Source organism: Helianthus annuus, chromosome 5 (genome assembly GCF_002127325.2).
Source record: "Helianthus annuus cultivar XRQ/B chromosome 5, HanXRQr2.0-SUNRISE, whole genome shotgun sequence".
Taxonomy (NCBI): domain Eukaryota; kingdom Viridiplantae; phylum Streptophyta; class Magnoliopsida; order Asterales; family Asteraceae; genus Helianthus; species Helianthus annuus.
Genome location: NC_035437.2, coordinates 89134595 through 89151502, shown reverse-complemented (window position 1 = coordinate 89151502; position 16908 = coordinate 89134595). Strand labels below are relative to the sequence as shown.

Below are 16908 nucleotides of genomic sequence, written 5' to 3'. Positions count from 1 at the left end.
AATGGTGATTTATTATGTGTGTACGGTGAAACTGCTTCGAAAGGTCTCAAGCTCAAGTCGTGTGTCCAAGCTAGCAAGTATCTCCACAAGGAATACAGAGCTTTCTTGGCCAACATTATAGTAGCGGAGAAAGAAAAGAAAAAGAAGGCCGAAGTTAAAGACGTTCCAGTGGTCCGTGAATTTCCTCAGGTGTTCCCTGATGATCTTCCCGGATTACCGCCCAGTCGTGATATCGACTTCCGCATTGACCTCATTCCTGGAGCTAACCCCGTAGCCAAAGCCCCTTATCGACTTGCGCCATCCGAGATGGTGGAACTCTTGAACCAACTCCAGGAGTTACTTGAAAAAGGCTTTATTCGCCCGAGCACCTCTCCTTGGAGCGCACCAGTCCTTTTCATTAAAAAGAAGGATGGGTCGTTCAGGATGTGCATCGACTATCGGGAGTTGAATAAGTTAACCATCAGGAACCGTTATCCTCTACCTCGAATCGATGACTTATTTGATCAGCTGCAAGGTGCCAAGTGTTTCTCAAAGATCGATCTACGTTCGGGTTATCATCAATTGCGCATTCAAGAGGAAGACATACCTAAAACCGCTTTTCGAACTCGATACGACCATTATTAATTCGTTGTTATGCCTTTTGGTTTAACCAACGCACCCGCGGTTTATGGATCTGATGAATCGCGTGTGTAAGCCATTTCTAGACTGTTTCGTCATCGTGTTCATCGACGATGTCTTGAGCTATTCCAAGTCAAAAGCCGAACCCGCGCAACATCTACGTTTGGTTCTCGAACTACTCCAGGGGAATCAACTCTATGCCAAGTTCTCCAAGTGCGAATTCTGGCTGGAGGAGGTCCAGTTTCTAGGTCACATCATTAATAGTCAAGGTATTCATGTCGATCCCGCAAAGATTGAAGCAGTTAAGAGCTGGATTACGCCTAAGAACCCGTCTGAAGTTCGTTCTTTTCTCGGACTAGCGGGCTATTATCGACGATTTATTGAAGGATTCTCTAAAATTGTTGTGCCGCTTACCGCCCTTACCCATAAAGACAAGCCTTTTGTTTGGGGAACTGAACAAGAGTCTGCCTTTCAAGCCCTCAAGCATATGCTCTGCAATGCTCATGTCCTCACGTTGCCCGACGGAAACAACGATTTCATTGTCTATTGTGATGCTTCTAACCTTGGTCTTGGTTGTGTTCTCATGCAACGGGACAAGGTTATAGCTTACGCATCTCGTCAACTCAAAATCCACGAGAAGAACTATACAACCCATGATCTCGAGCTAGGCGCAGTTGTTTTTGCATTGAAGATTTGGCGACACTACCTGTATGGTACCAAGTGTACAATCTTCACCGATCACAGGAGTTGACAACACATCTTCAACCAGAAAGAACTTAACATGCGTCAACGCCGATGGGTAGAACTTCTTAACGATTACGACAGTGAGATTCGTTATCACCCAGGCAAAGCAAATGTTGTTGCCGACGCGCTCAGCAGACGGAGTTATTTGCTCAGTATTCGCAATACCCAAGCCCAGCATGATCTCGAAACCCTCATCCGCGAAGCCCAACATGCTTGCTTTAATGAACGCACTTTGAAGAAAGAGAGGATCTATCACGATGGAGCTCAGCTGTAAGCAAAGCAAATGGGATTTTCTATGGTCTGGACCGAATTTGGATCCCTAAGCGGACCGATTTGCGAAAGATTATAATGGACGAAGCCCACAAATCCCGATATTCTATTCATCCCGGTGCCGATAAAATGTACCAGGATCTTCGCTACAAGTACTGGTGGCCGGGCATGAAACGGGATATCGCTCTTTATGTTGGAAGTTGTCTGACTTGTGCGAGAGTTAAGGCTGAACATCAACGACCTTCTGGCTTACTCGAACAACCTCCAATCCCTATATAGAAGTGGGAGAGTATAGCTATGGATTTCATAACCAAACTTCCGCCCACGCCATCAGGTCACGACAGCATTTGGGTTATAGTTGATCGTCTGACCAAATCATCCCACTTTTTGCCAATACGGGAAGACTACAAGGTGGAACGACTAGCCCGAATCTACACCAACGAGATCATTTGTAATCATGGTACGCCTCGTGACATCATTTCGGACCGTGATGCTCGGTTTACTTCGCGATTGTGGGAAACGTTTCAAGCAGCTCTTGGTACGACGCTTAACCTGAGTACCGCATTCTATCCTCAAACCGACGGACAGACCGAAAGAACGATCCGTACTCTTGAATACATGCTCCGCGCGTGTGTCATAGACTTCGGTGGTAGTAAGAACAAATACCTACCGTTAGTCGAATTCTCGTACAACAACAGCTATCATGCCAGCATACAAATGGCACCATTCGAGGCCTTATATGGAAGAAGATGTCGTTCACCTATTATGTGGCACGAGATCGGTCATTGGCAACTAACTGGTCCCGAGCTACTACAAGAGACGACTGACAAAATCCTCCAAATTCGAGACAACTTGTCGAAAGCTCGAGATAGACAGAAAAGTTACGCAGATAGAAGACGTAAGCCCCTTGAATTTGACGTTGGCGAGACTACGTACTCCTAAAGGTATCACCTTGGAAGGGTGTGGTCATATTCGGCAAGAAAGGGAAACTAGCGCCTCGATATGTTGGACCTTTTAAGATTCTGGAAAGGATCGAAAAAGTCGCGTACAGACTCGAACTACCGGAGGAACTTAGTAACGTCCATCTGACTTTCCATGTGTCAAACCTCCGAAAATGCCTAGCTGATCATGATCTGATTGTACCACTCGATGGCCTTCAAGTTAACGAAATGCTGCAATTCATAGAAAAGCCTGTCAAAATCATGGATCGCCAAACCAAGCAACTCAGACGCTCGCGCATCCCTATCGTGAAAGTTCGGTGGGAAGGCAAACGAGGCGCGAAGTTTACTTGGGAACTCGAAAGCGACATGAAGGCTTAGTACCCGCAGTTGTATAAATGAAGATCTGAAGCGAGAAATTCGTAAAACATTCACGGTGCTGTGCAGCTTTGAGCCTAATTTCGGGACGAAATTCCTTAAATAAGGGGAGGCTGTAACACCCCGTGTTACCGAATGTCAAAGTCAAAGTCAAAGTCAAGTTTAACTTCTTTGACTGCAATTAGTCTATTCTATGTTTTATTATTTGTATTATGTGGAGTAAGTGTTGTCAATCAAAGTAATCGAACGAATCGAATGTTTAATCAACACAAAACGCTTTACGACTGTGAATAGTAGGAAGTAACAATGCGATAAAGTCAAACAATCAATAATCAAGCTAATCGAATCATCAATCTAACTCGAAACTCGAATTATGCGAATTTGGTGTTATATTACGTGTGTGTGTGCCTTACATGTTACCTGTGCGTGTTTACTTTATGATATGTGTGGTGATCAATCGAATCGAAACTCGAAACTCGATCGAACTCGATCGAAATCGAATTATGATGAATGTTAGCGAAAAGATAGTGTGAAACGTAGATGCTTGTATGTAGATATAGTAGTTGGGACTAAAAGTAATTTGAATAGGAAACTCTATCGTATTCGTATCGTCTTCAATCGGAATCGAAATATCAGAAATCGTCGCACCGAATACTCAAAGCAGGCTGTGGATCGATCAGGTTCCTAGCCGATCGAACAGCCCAGCCGATCGGACGGACTGCCGGATCGAGCAGGTTGTCCGATCGGGATGCCTGGCCGATCGGCCAGCTCTTTCCCCTTTTGGAAGCCTATAAATAGGCCTGTCAATGTCAGTCTTTCCACTTTTGGAAACCCTCTGACCGACCAGCTCGTGTTCTTCACTATTTCTCGGATTTCTCTTAATCCCGGTAAGATTTCATCCTAAATCTTGTACTTTCTTGATCTATGCACACTCCTACACCTTTCTATCTTTCAAATCTTGATTTCTAACCGTGAAATCATCAAGATCTAAGTATTCTAGGATGATGTCATCATGGTGTTCTTCAAGAACTTCATGTTTTGGCCTTAATCCACCAAGAATCACTTGGATCTAGCCGATTTCCACATAAACAAACTCAGATCTATCACAGATCTGAACATTCACATGGTGTGAAGGATTGAAAGGAGGATTTCCAACTTTCTTTCAACTCTTTTACACCCAATGCCTTCAAATCGGTAAAAACGGGGCTTGAGCCAACTCACTAATCATTCTAATGGTTGTGTGGTTCAAGATTCAGATTCTATCTACGAGGTTCACCGATTTCGGGTTGAGCGTTAAACTACCGTTCCGAACCATTCATCGGCCGGACATTGGGTGATTCCTGTCCAAGCAGAGGAAACAAGTAAGAACGAAGGTGCCATGGTTCAGCTCGTGTCAAAATACCTCGACGTAACGTCAAACAATCAGAACAGCCAAGTGTTAGACGAACAGGCCGACCAGGTCAGAATGCTGACCGATCGAACAGGCTGTTCGTTCGATCGGACATGTCAGCCGATCGACCAGGCCAGCCGATCGGCTAGCACATGGCCCCACACTTTGACAAATTCATGAAGTCTAATATTGAATGAAGTGCTGTTCGATCGAACTACGGTTTGGGTTGAATTACTCTTCGGATCATGAGATACTATGCTTCAACACTTAATCGATTTTTCAACTCGTTCGACGTATTGGAGTGCCACCCGATCGAACATGCTGTCCGGCCAGGTGACATCCTGCTGAGGACTTACTACTAAAGTGTCTAACCGATCGGTTAAGCCGGCCGATCGAACGGCCTGTTCGATCGATCGACCTGAAAGGTAACAACACTTCAATGTTCTTAAATACTACAACGAAAACCTCAAAAGGATAAGCCATCATACACAAACACATCCTACTCAAAGGAAGAAACAATCCACTCGAACAGTCCAACCGATCGAGCCTACCGGCCGATCGAACAGGCTGTCCGAACGGACTGTCTAACCGAACGAACAACCCGTTCGATCGAACCTACAGTTCGATCGACCAGGCTGTTCGACCCATCATCACTTGTTTCCATTTAACGCGTTACTCATCGTTATGCTATCGAACTAATCAGGCTAACCCTACTCTCAAGCGCTCCCTTCAATCCATCAATCAATCGCTGTGAGTATACTCGAACCCTTTTTGCTTTAGCACTTTTGGGTGTTACATACGTTAGTTATCTAAAATCACAATCGAACACACTACTCAATTATTTAAACGCTAACCGTTCTGCATGTATTACGTGACTAAATGAATGCTTGTTGTTGTTGTTATGTTTACACGTGGAATGCTGTCTACCTGCCTTAACGACGTAGTACTATAGTTTGGACTCAGCACCTGTTCACACGAGGGTTGTTAAGGACAACTACTTGCATGGATTACGGTGGTAATCATGTATTGCGAACTGCCTCGGGCAGTCAACCCGCAGTCATTGGTATCGATAGATCCATGTCGATAATTAACATGCTTCGTTTTCCTCTGCGTACGTGCTGGTTATGCGTAAACTATTTCGAACTCTATATGCTATTATCAAACTTGTATGCTCACCTTTACATTTTATGTATTGACTTTATTTTAACGTATGTGACAGGCAATTAGGATGCTTATCTGCTAGGAAGGCGAGCTTAGAATAAGCGTCTAGAGCATAGTTGTCTGTATATCTTGCAGATCGAGTCTGTAGAGGCATTTGAACAATTATATTATTCATATTTGAACCTGAGTTGTCGGAACAGGAACATTTGACTAGTTGTTATCTGTAATAATTTGTTTTACTATTTGGGATACGGTATGGGACGTATTAATTAAACTAAATAGTAATGATAGTTGTTGTGGAAACTTCTGGACAATCTGTTTCGCTCAGTGCCATGCCCCGATGATTCCGCCATCGGTTGGGGTGTGACAGTCGGCACATCAGCAGGCATTGAATTGGTTATGCACGACAACTTAGAAGGGGTTGTACATGGTTCAGAGGAGAAATTACCTTGGTTGTCGGCTTTACTCGCAGGTGTGGCATTCGAGATAGCTTCTTTAACCTCTATAGCAGCAAGGACTTGAAGCATCGCAACAGTATGAGACCCAAAAGATGTCGCTCCCCTCTGCTGAAGATTGATACTCGATTTGTCATGGACTAAGTCATTCACGCTGTGGTTAGCAAGTGGAAGGCACCCCTTTTCAACTTTGGATGGCTCATGCACGCCCTTAGTGCTTCCAAGAGATAATACAGATGGGTTTAGGGCACCAACTTGCTCTTTAGGGTTTCTGGCGGCATTTACAGATCTTGTGGAGATGCGACGCGAAATTGAGACCTCAGGGAATTCAACAGTATTTGGTTCAGGGGGTAAGGGAGGTGGATGATTTCCACCGATTGAAGGCAACATTTGACAACACAGACAAATCAACCAACTTTTAGGCAGAAATGGTGGTGATGAGGAAGATGCGGTGGGTGGCGGTCCTGTATGAATCTTTAAATATTAATTTTATATATATATATTTATTTAATAATTATTTAATATATATATTGAAGGGTATTTTAGTACTTTCACACCTACTTCACACAAAAAACTAACCTTCATCCACGTCAGAGACAATCCGAGAACAAATTTGCAAAACTTAGGGACTATAACTATAATTTTAAAAATATAAAGACTATAGATGAAATATGGGCAACCTCAGAACTATCCGGGTACTTTTCTCTATTAATAATTTTGATTTGATTTTGATGGATCCCATAAGTAAGTTTGGGAGCTTAAAACCCTTTGAAGCAGCAACTAGGGTGGTGTTTGGGATTCCTTCTCAAAAACAACTTATTAAGTTATATAGGACTAAAAGGACTTTTGAGGAGGAGAAGGAGATCCAAACATTATGTAGAAGTCAGGAGAAGGATAAAAGCTTAGCCAAACACTATGGAAATAAGTCCTTTTTCAAGCTTTTTTTGTCTTCAAGAAGGAGAAAAGGAGAAGTCATAGTTTGTGACTTATTGATTGTGAAAAGTCCTTCTGAGAAGGAGAAGGAGAAAAGCTAGGCCAAACACCCCCTAGGTCGCTTTATCGTTCTACTCCCCAACCTATGTTATCCTCTTGAATACGAAAACTCAATCAACTACACCCCACCCCACCTTGTAGAATCCTATCTATCATCTTGGTGATGGCGTCTTCTTCTTCAGCGCCTAATCTGTGGGTATTGCTAGGCTTGAGTCTGGCCGGAATACTGTTGATGACGAAAAAGCTTAAGAAGGCTGCCAAAGTTGATTTCGGAGCCTTTGTCCAGAGGTTTCAGCTTCTACCTCCACCGCAGCCCGCTCCTCCCAAGGCCCCCCACCCGCTCACCGCCCTCACCTTTGCCGTCTCCGACCTGTATGTCCCCTACTCTACCCCCTTTTATTACGTTTACTTTACGTCTTCAAAAGTTTTTCCTTTTTTATTATTGTTTAACCTTACCTAGCTCTTGTCTTGATGAATATCATATGTCATTCTTTTTGCTACTTGCCAAACAAACTAGGGTTTTGCTTAAGTAGTCACGTTTTTGGACAAGAATATGATTGCATTCAACTTCCGAATTCTGTTATAATGCTTCACTTTGGTTTCTTCTACAGAACTACAATCGATAAGTCTTAGAATTAAATTAATAGGGGTTTTATTAGGACAAAAAGTGATTGAGTCAATGCCTTTCTTATCAACTTTTTTAAGAAGACGGCCAATAGTTTAGTTAAAATGTATGCCGTCTATAGTTTCAGTTCCATTTGTTCTAAAACCTTGGTTTGGGTTCAAGGCGACCTCAGACGAAGAGGTCATCACTTCTGCCTACATGAGTGAGGTTTACAAGGAGCGCAAGTGAGGCACATTTTTTGGGCGAAATTTTGACCTTGAGCCTCATGTACATGCCATATTTTTGTGCAATAGGTTCTCGTACAACATGCTTTTCAGGTTGTACATGTATGTAATTTGTATACTAAAGAATATATAAAGCATTTCTGATTCTAGTTATTGGGTAAACGATGCTATAAACCTATAGGAGTTACGAAGTATATAAAAAAATTGTATAATAATTTGTGCCTTGCGTACGAAAAGTGAGCATATTTGCGGCTCTGTTGTCGATCCTGTCGCCCCGCCGTGCTTCTCGTTTTTTAAAACAAAGCAGTGTTTGGGCATAGGATGCAACTAGCCATTATAAGCTTATGCTGTGTAGAACTGCCAAAAGTATATGTTTGAGATTTATTTTTTTATACATTTGTAATCTTTTACAGATTTGATATCAATGGGTTTGTTACGGGGTTTGGCAATCCAGATTGGGAAAGGACACATGAAGCTGCTTCACAGACATCTCCTGTTGTTTCAGCTCTTGTAGATGGAGGAGCAACATGTGTTGGAAAAACTGTGGTGGATGAAATGTCATTTGGGTCAGTTGTTATTATTTGCCTGTTTGTTACATCTGAATTAAAGTGTTTTAAAACTTATAGGTAACTTAGTTAATGCCTTCATTGGTCAAAGATGTAACTATATGTTAAGGCTCAAAACTAGTGATTTTTTATGTGGATTGAAACGGGTTGGGTTGACCTGTAAAACAATTCTTCTTCTCCAAATATTTGAATATATAATTTTAATTGTGTTAAATAAGATTATGAAATTATACAATTAATAGTCTTATTGTATCAATAAACCGGTTTAGGCATATAAGATACACTTACACAAATTTCATCTCATTCTTTACCCTTTTGACCCGTTTCTTTCTAAGCTAGCTTTTTTAATATAATAGTCTCAAATGTTATTTTGACTTGTTAGTCTGACCCTTTGGAGATTAACACACAACCCAGATTGACCCATTTTTTAAATGAGTAGGATCGAAATTTCCCTTCAATAGATATTAAATAATCGGTATAATTTTGATTTGATCTGAATTCATGTGCATAATGGCATGCGTTTTACAGTGTAAGTGGAGAAAATAGACATTATGGAACACCCACGAATTTTGTTGCTCCTGCAAGGATACCAGGAGGGTCATGTAGTGGAGCTGCGGTTGCTGTTGCTGCAAAACTTGTTGATTTCTCTTTGGGTATGTTCTCACATCAACATTTAATTTTTTATCATTTTTTCAAGGGACCCTGCACTTATTGATTTAACAATGTGGCAAAGGTGTTGACACTGTTGGTGGGGTGAGGCAACCTGCTGGACATTGTGGCATTTTTGGATTTCGGCCATCGTATGGTGCTGTTTCTCATTTGGGGATTATTCCTATCTCAACAAGTTTTGATACTGTTGGTGTGAATTCTTTCATGATCGTATCGAGTTTATATAATGTATTAATATCCCTCGTTTTCATCTTTAACTTTATGTAAACTCTTCTTTTAGGATGGTTTGCCATGGATCCAAGTGTATTACATCGTGTAGGTCAAGTGCTGCTACAAGGACAGTTTGCAGTTCAACGGAATCCTAGGAATGTTATCGTTGCCGATGACTGTTTTCAGCTATCAAAAATTCCTATCCAACGCTTGACCCAGGTCGTAATCAGATCAACCGAAAACCTATTTGGAAGTATGTTCATGTTCGTTCCCTTATTTTATTATCTGCCACCTCTACCGTTTGTGGGTGTCAACGAATTATCTTACTAAGTATTCGGTTCTGCAGAGCAAGTTTTGAAGCATGAGAAACTCAGTGATTACATTGCTTCCAGAGTTCCAAGCCTGAAAGCATTCGATTCCAACAAGTCAAATGGTGATCCTAAATTTTCTTCTCTAAGGTCACTTGCTAGCATTATGCAGTTACTACGGAGGTAATGTAGTTTTAACCTCTGGGTTCATTATTTAATATTGCTTTGCATGTTTCGGACATGTTAGTTCAATATCGGAACGATATTGGCAATTAGTTAGACTGGAACTCACAGTTTTATTCTTATGTTTATCGTTTTCTTTCATTTGACTTTTTTTGTCATTATGGTGTAATTAGTTTTGCGTGCAAGAATTCTCTTTGGCGTTAAAAATTGAGACTAGTCAGTGTAAAGACATCTCAAGATATGTACAAATCATATAGACTTAGGTGGTTTTATGTAAAAAGTTAATGTGCTAGATGTCATTACATAAACTACATATTAATCTCAATCTTTGAAATGAATAAAACGATTTAGGAGTCTTAACCCGTTTGATTCATTTCAGTTCTAGCAAAGTGTTTTGGTTTTGCTATTTTACTCTTGATCTGTACGTTAAAATTGACCTATTATTAGGCAAATGATTAAAAATGGCCACCTCTAATATATCTAAAAACAGAAAATTAAATGCAGGCATGAGTTCAGCCATAATCACTTTGAATGGATAAACACGGTGAAGCCAACTTTAGATCCACTTATATCAGCTCAGGTACAAGAAAAACTAGAGTTAGCAGATAAGGATATCAATAATTTCGTAGCTGTTAAAAACGAGTTGAGATCTGCTCTAAATGCCCTTTTGAAGGTATCTTCTGTTTGGTCATCTCTGATTTTTGTAAATATATGAATGAATATCTATATGATAACAGATGCTCTTTTAATATTATGCATTTGGGTAGGATGATGGAGTTCTTGTGATCCCGACAGTTTGTAGTCCACCTCCCAAGCTTGGCTCTAAGGAGCTTTCATCAGAAGACTATCTTATCACAGAATTTTCACTCACGGCCTTAGCAAGCATATCAGGCTGCTGTCAGGTTAAACTCTCTCTCTCTCTCTCCCTATATGTATATATATGTGTATATATTGCACACACAAACAAGGACAATAAGATAAAGGAACCTGTTCTTGTACTATGGTTTGTGATTGAAGGGGTGTTTGTTAGAATATTAAAACACGAGTAGACACAAATCCAAGCTATACTTGGTGTTTGGTTCTAAAAAGCGTGAGTTTCTCCGGGGCATTTAGATGGTGAAAGCTGAGAACTAGGTGAAATCCTCGGATACATGAAGTTTTGCTCTATGTACAACCAAATTAGCACTATATACCACCAAAAGTTGCCGCCTTGTGCCTCGGCTTTCGGACCTAAACACCTTTCAACGCCAAGCTTTGAATATGGTTTTATTCTTGAAATGCACTTTGTATGACTTCCTTTGACACATTCTTTTTAGTAATTTATTTTATTTGACCCTTTTGGGACAAGGCATAAATCGGCCCTTTCATAAGTACATTGGTCGAGAAGGCCACTATAATTTTATGTTATGTTCATGAAATTGTTTTTATTAGGGGCTGTTTGAAGACTGTTCAATAAGTTGATTGTTTGTGGTTTTGACACTTGAATGTAGGTTGTAATACCATTGGGATTATATGAAAACTACCCTGTTTCGGTGTCGTTGATGGCAAAACATGGGGGTGATCGTTTTCTATTGGATACGCTTAAGACCATGCATGCATCTCTTCTTCACAAGTTAGCTGATGAAGCTGGAAAGTCAAAAACGTCCAATGATGTCAGCAAGGAAGCCGCTGCTGAAATTGCCAAAGAAAAGGTTAACACTATTGAAAGATTCATGCTTGTTGTGTAATAGAGAAAAAGTAAATTATTAGAAATTAAGTGGGTATTGTTTAAAGTGTAAGGGTGAGTTTAAAACTTAAAAAAAAAAAGAAAAAGAAAAGGACAAATTTATGAATAAAATACCATGCACAAGGTTAAAATGAGAACACTTATTCAACTACCATTTCTCATTTAAAAGCATTGATCTTTTTAGAACTTTAATAGTAGTTGATCCTATATTTTGATATGTATAGTAGGTGTCACTGAATTCATGGTTGCTTATTGAAATTGAGGTTATTATTAGGCAAGGAAATAGTGATGGTGGTTTGCGCTTACGCACCACACGTGGGACCAGGGGACCTGGAGAAAAGGGAGTTTTGGGACTGTCTAGACGCAGTATTAGGAGCTATACCAAGAGAGGAGAGAATTGTTATAGGAGGTGATTTTAATGGTCACATTGGTAAGGATAGTGATGGTTTCCAGTCCGTACATGCGGGTACATGGGGGTTTTGGGTTTGGTGATAGGAATGAGCCTGGTAGAGATCTTTTTAGGCTCGCGAGCTCGATAAGTGAAGCTCGGGCTCTTGGCTCGTTTACTAAATAAGCTTATTTTTAGGTTCGAGGTCGGCTTGTAAACACGTTTGAATAAGCCCGGCTCGACTCGGCTCGTTTACACTAAGTCTCGATAAGGCTCGACGAGCCTAACGAGCTTCACATGTGAGGCTCGAGCTCGGGCTCGATAAGCAAACAGGCTTTATTTTAGGCTCAAGCTCGGCTCGGGCTCGATAAGGCTCGGCTCGTTTGCACCCCTACGCATAAGGAATGTTGGTGGTGGAGTGAGGACGTATAAACCAAGAGATTAAGGGAGAGATACAAGAAGGCCAAGTGCGAGGCGAAGAAGGCAGTGACAGAGGCAAAGAACATAGCCTAAAGAAGATGTATGAGCGCCTGGAAACAAAGGATGGGGAGTATGATATGTTCAAGATTGCCAAAGCTTGGGAGCGTAGGAGGCAAGACCTAGGGGTAGTGAAGTTTATAAAGGGGGACGATGGACGTGTTTTAGTCAACGAACATGACATAAAGTTGAGATGGCAAAACTACTTCCATAATCTCTTCAACGGTGGGAGGGGCTGCCAACAACAAAATGAAAACTATACCACCCAAAGGCCACAAGGAAATAACTGCTATTGTAGGAATATCACACTTGGAAAAGTTAGGACATCACTTAAGAAGATGGGAAGGGCCAAGGCAATTGGTCTAGACAGCATACCAATTGAGGTGTGGAAGTGCTTGGGAGAGGAAGGAGTTCAATGGTTAACTGATTTGTTTAACCTTATTTTCAAATTTGGACAAATGCCAGATCAGTGGAGGCGTAGTGTTGTAGTGACTATATAAAAATAAAGGAGATGCCCAATGTTGTGAGAATTACAGAGGGATTAAGTTGCTTAGTCATACCATGAAACTATAGGAGAGAGTGATTGAAACTTGATTTAGAAGAGAAACTCAGGTCACGGTAAACCAGTTTGGTTTTGTGTCAGGAAGGTCGACTATAGAAGCAATACACATCCTTGGGAGATTGATGGAAAAGTATAGGTAGAAGAAGCGAGATCTTCATATGGTGTTCATTGATCTTGAAAAGGCATATGACAGTGTGCCACGTAGACTAATTTAGGATAGTTTGGAGGGTAGAGGGGCCCCAAGGAAATATATAGACGTTATTAGAGATATGTATGCTACGATGGAAACGAGTGTTCGTGCGCCTGTAGGGGATAGCAATTTCTTCTTTGTGGAGGTAGGACTCCACCAGGGGTCTGCGTTGAGTCCGTTTCTTGTTGCGGTTGTTCTAGATGAATTGTCAAAGTCGATCTAGGAGACAGTACAATGGTGCATGCTTTTTGCAGATGATATCGTATTAGTTGTAGAGACTAGGCAAAGCTTGAATGCAAGGTTAGAAGAGTGGCGGATAGCTCTAGAGGGCAAAAGTTTAAGGATTAGTCGCTCAAAGACCGAGTGTATGTATTGTGATTTTAGTGGTACAAGCGGCTATGAAGACACTCAGATCACCATTGATGACCAAGTGGTTCCGCAGGTTACTAGGTTCAAGCATCAAGGATCGTTTATGCAACAAGATGGGGAGGTAGATAGTGATGTTGCCCACCGCATCCAAAGTGGTTGGAGCAGGTGGAGAGCAGCCATTGGTGTTTTGTGCGATAGGAGGTTCCCAACTAGATTAAAGGGTAAATTTTATAGGGTTGCGGTAGACCTGCTATGTTATATGGAACAAATTTTGGCCTATCAAGAAGACACAAGCGCGCAAGACGGAGGTGGTAGAGATGAGGATGTTGAGATGGATGTGTGGGCACACAAGGTTAGATAGGATAAGAAATGAGGTTTCTAGGGAAAGACTAGGGGTGGCTAGTATATCGAGTAAGATGGAGGGGAGATTAAGATGGTTTGGGCATGTGAAGAGGAGGTTGACAACGACACCTGTTAGAGCAGTGGAAACCTTTGTTGTTGAGGGGAAGAGGATTAGAGGAAGACCTAAATTGACTTGGGATGCACAAAATAGGCAAGATTTTTAGATTTGCACCTTCTGAGATGGCTCAGGATAGTAGTTCGTGGAGACGTAGGATTAAGGTTAAATACCTTTAAGGGAGAGTACAGGTGGGTCTTAGCTTTGTCTTAGGGGTTTAGATTTTCCTAAACTTTAGGTGGCCATTCCATGCAATTTACTCATGGTGTCAATATATATGTTTTTGATGTTATATCTGTTTATATTTTGTTATATATTATGGTTTATATCTATTTCCAATTTCCATTTTACTATGCTACTCTGTCACCACCTCTTATGTTTATGTGCCATTGTTATATTTATATCTATTTCCATTTTACTATGCTACTCTGTCACCACCTCTTATGTTTGTGCCATTGTTTTCAAGCCGGGGGTCTCTCTGGAAGCAGCCTCTCTATCCACACGGATAGGGGTAAGGTTTGCCTACATCTCACCCTCCCCAGTGATGTGTACCACATTGAGAGTCGAGACACCAATTCTCCCACCTTCACTCCCACGTTGCCATTTATTTTCTCATTCAAATAATTAATGTAGAAGTTATGTTATTAGTGTATTACTGGGTTTAGTCTTGATAGTTATTTCCAAGCAGTTTATTTGTAAGGCTTTATATATAGCCATTAGTTATTTGTTTTAGGTATGAATGAAAAATTAGAGAATTATCTCAAGTCTTGTTTCTTGCTAATTTCTTTTGAGCTTGATCCACTCAACGAATTATCTATCAACCGATTGGTACATATCACCCAGACCCTACGAATCGCTTTTGCCATTGGTGGGATTTACTGGGTATGGTTGTTGTTATTGAAATCTTTCTGAACCAAATTTGGTTAAATAGGGTAATGCTGCTTTTAAAGCAAAAAATTTCCAGAAGGCAATTGGGTTTTATACTGATGCCATCAAACTCAACAGCACCACTGCAACTTACTTTAATAACCGAGCTGCCGCCTATTTGGAGCTGGGAAGGTATTATTATGCTTTTTGCAAAAGATAAGTCAGTGTCACTGTGCACGGTTTCTGACATTTTTATTTGCATTCAGTTTCATTCAAGCTGAAGCAGATTGTACCAAAGCTATCGATCTTGATAAAAAGGTATGTTTTCTCTCTAATAGAAGGAAAAATATGCTAATTCGCAAATTATTATTTGAAGCATTTTTGCATCTACTTTCAAAACAGAATCTAAGCCCCTAACTAAAAGCAAAGCTTGCAGAATTAAGTTTTCATTATCTTGCAGAATGTGAAGGCATACCTAAGGAGAGGTACGGCACGGGAGATGCTTGGATACTACAAAGAGGCAATTGAAGGTAGACTTTATTTCCTTTCGTAGTTGATCTCTTTTTAAAAAGCCACATACTGATAAAAAGATATTGCTTGGTGTGTCCATCAGATTTCAGGTATGCACTTGTTCTAGAGCCAACCAATAAAAGGGCAGCAGTGACTGCAGACAGGCTAACAAAATACTTTCAGTAGAATTTGGCTGAAACACGATGCTTGTGGCGGCAGGCTTTTGAATGAAACGGTGAAGTAATCATCGGTTGCTGGTAGTTATGATGTAATATCATAGGTCAATTTTGGTCCAGGTGCATTTTAAGATACAAATTTCAGATGTTTTTCTCACCTTTGTATGTGTTTATATACTTGAAACCTTTATCAATTCATTAAAATTTCTAGCGACCTTGCATGTTGTGTTTGTTATTTTCAGTTTGAAAATGTAGCTAGATATGTAATCGTTCATCGCAGGAAACCCAAGAATCATGTCGCTTCATATCGATGGGTTAAAGGAATTCTTTACTAGTTAAGGGAAGCACAAAACTTTAAACAGGCTGGATTACAAGATAAAAAGCAAACAAGAAGCACATGACACAAAACAACAAAGAAGCACAAAACTTTAAACAGAACATAACCCCCTCTAAAATATTAGCCACAACAAAGAGGATCAGAGACCCATTTAGACCAACACCAATCTTTGTGCTTAGACATGTTATTAATCTTTGTGCTTAGACCTATTTTTAATCTAGCCGCATCAAAGAGGATAGTGACCCAAGTTAAACGTCAAACATACACCTCTAGGACCCATGCAAACCAAGCATCACATACCTTGAAACCTAACCAACTCAATAGCTACTGCACCCTGTACTACCCAAGGTTCCATTCATTCTCATTCATCCATCCCAAACATTCAGGGCCCACCCACGGCCAAGACTACATGACTCTACATACTCATACGATATACTTTAGAGGGACTAAAGGTACCTCACATCCATCACATTATTAAGATATTCATTAAAAACTCGTTATTCATCAAACACATTTGAAACATGTATGCTAGCCCAAAACGTAGAAAAGGGGCATTAGAACTCACCTGATGCAAAGCTTCTTAGTTCCACGTTCGTCGTTCCATACACACAACTGTCACCGGCCTTAACCCGCTAACACATGGATACGATTACTACACCTCTCAATCATAACATGACCCATCACGAACCCAAAACCATGTTGATGGCTTGGTGACCTTCGAAACACACCCATCACCCCGATCCCCTAGCCAGATTCGTAACCCAATCGGGTCACACGTGACCCGTACGCAACCCAAACAACCGAACTGGGTCCCCATGCACAGGTACCCACGCCATGCAAACCCTAGCTCTTCGCCTCAGTTATCTAACCACACCACCGGAACTACTGTGGCCCTCATCGTCATCCGACATCACAATCATGACCACTTCCTCCATCTACAGCCAACCCTATGACTACTACCTCCGCCGACCACCATCACCGTGGCCCTCTCCCTTAAACGACATCACAGGCGCGGCTTGCGCCGCCGCGGCTTGCGCCGCCACCGATACCATCCCCACCATCCGACGCCACACTTGCATCATCACTAACCAAACCCGACTCCCTAAGCCCGTAACCC

At 41.2% G+C, this 16908-nt stretch overlaps 1 protein-coding gene across 1 annotated transcript; it reads left to right on the top strand.

The window, feature by feature from the left end:
* The first annotated feature begins 6921 nt into the window (after positions 1–6921).
* LOC110940668 (outer envelope protein 64, chloroplastic) lies at positions 6922–15669 on the top strand. Its single transcript, XM_022182225.2, has 13 exons — positions 6922–7319; positions 8210–8362; positions 8891–9015; positions 9096–9221; positions 9312–9494; positions 9588–9732; positions 10237–10405; positions 10500–10634; positions 11223–11423; positions 14833–14960; positions 15035–15086; positions 15229–15298; positions 15382–15669. The coding sequence occupies exons 1-13, from the start codon at positions 7111–7113 to the stop codon at positions 15462–15464; spliced, it is 1779 nt and encodes a 592-aa protein (XP_022037917.1). The 5' UTR covers positions 6922–7110; the 3' UTR covers positions 15465–15669.
* Positions 15670–16908: the final 1239 nt, after the last annotated feature.

Bases quoted from the DNA above. Each gene is read 5' to 3' on its own strand.
- LOC110940668 (XM_022182225.2), top strand. From the start codon at position 7,111: ATGGCGTCTTCTTCTTCAGCGCCTAATCTGTGGGTATTGCTAGGCTTG. The intron at 7,320-8,209 runs GTATGTCCCCTA...AATCTTTTACAG, and splicing joins ACCTTTGCCGTCTCCGACCT to ATTTGATATCAATGGGTTTG. The intron at 9,495-9,587 runs GTATGTTCATGT...TCGGTTCTGCAG, and splicing joins AACCGAAAACCTATTTGGAA to AGCAAGTTTTGAAGCATGAG.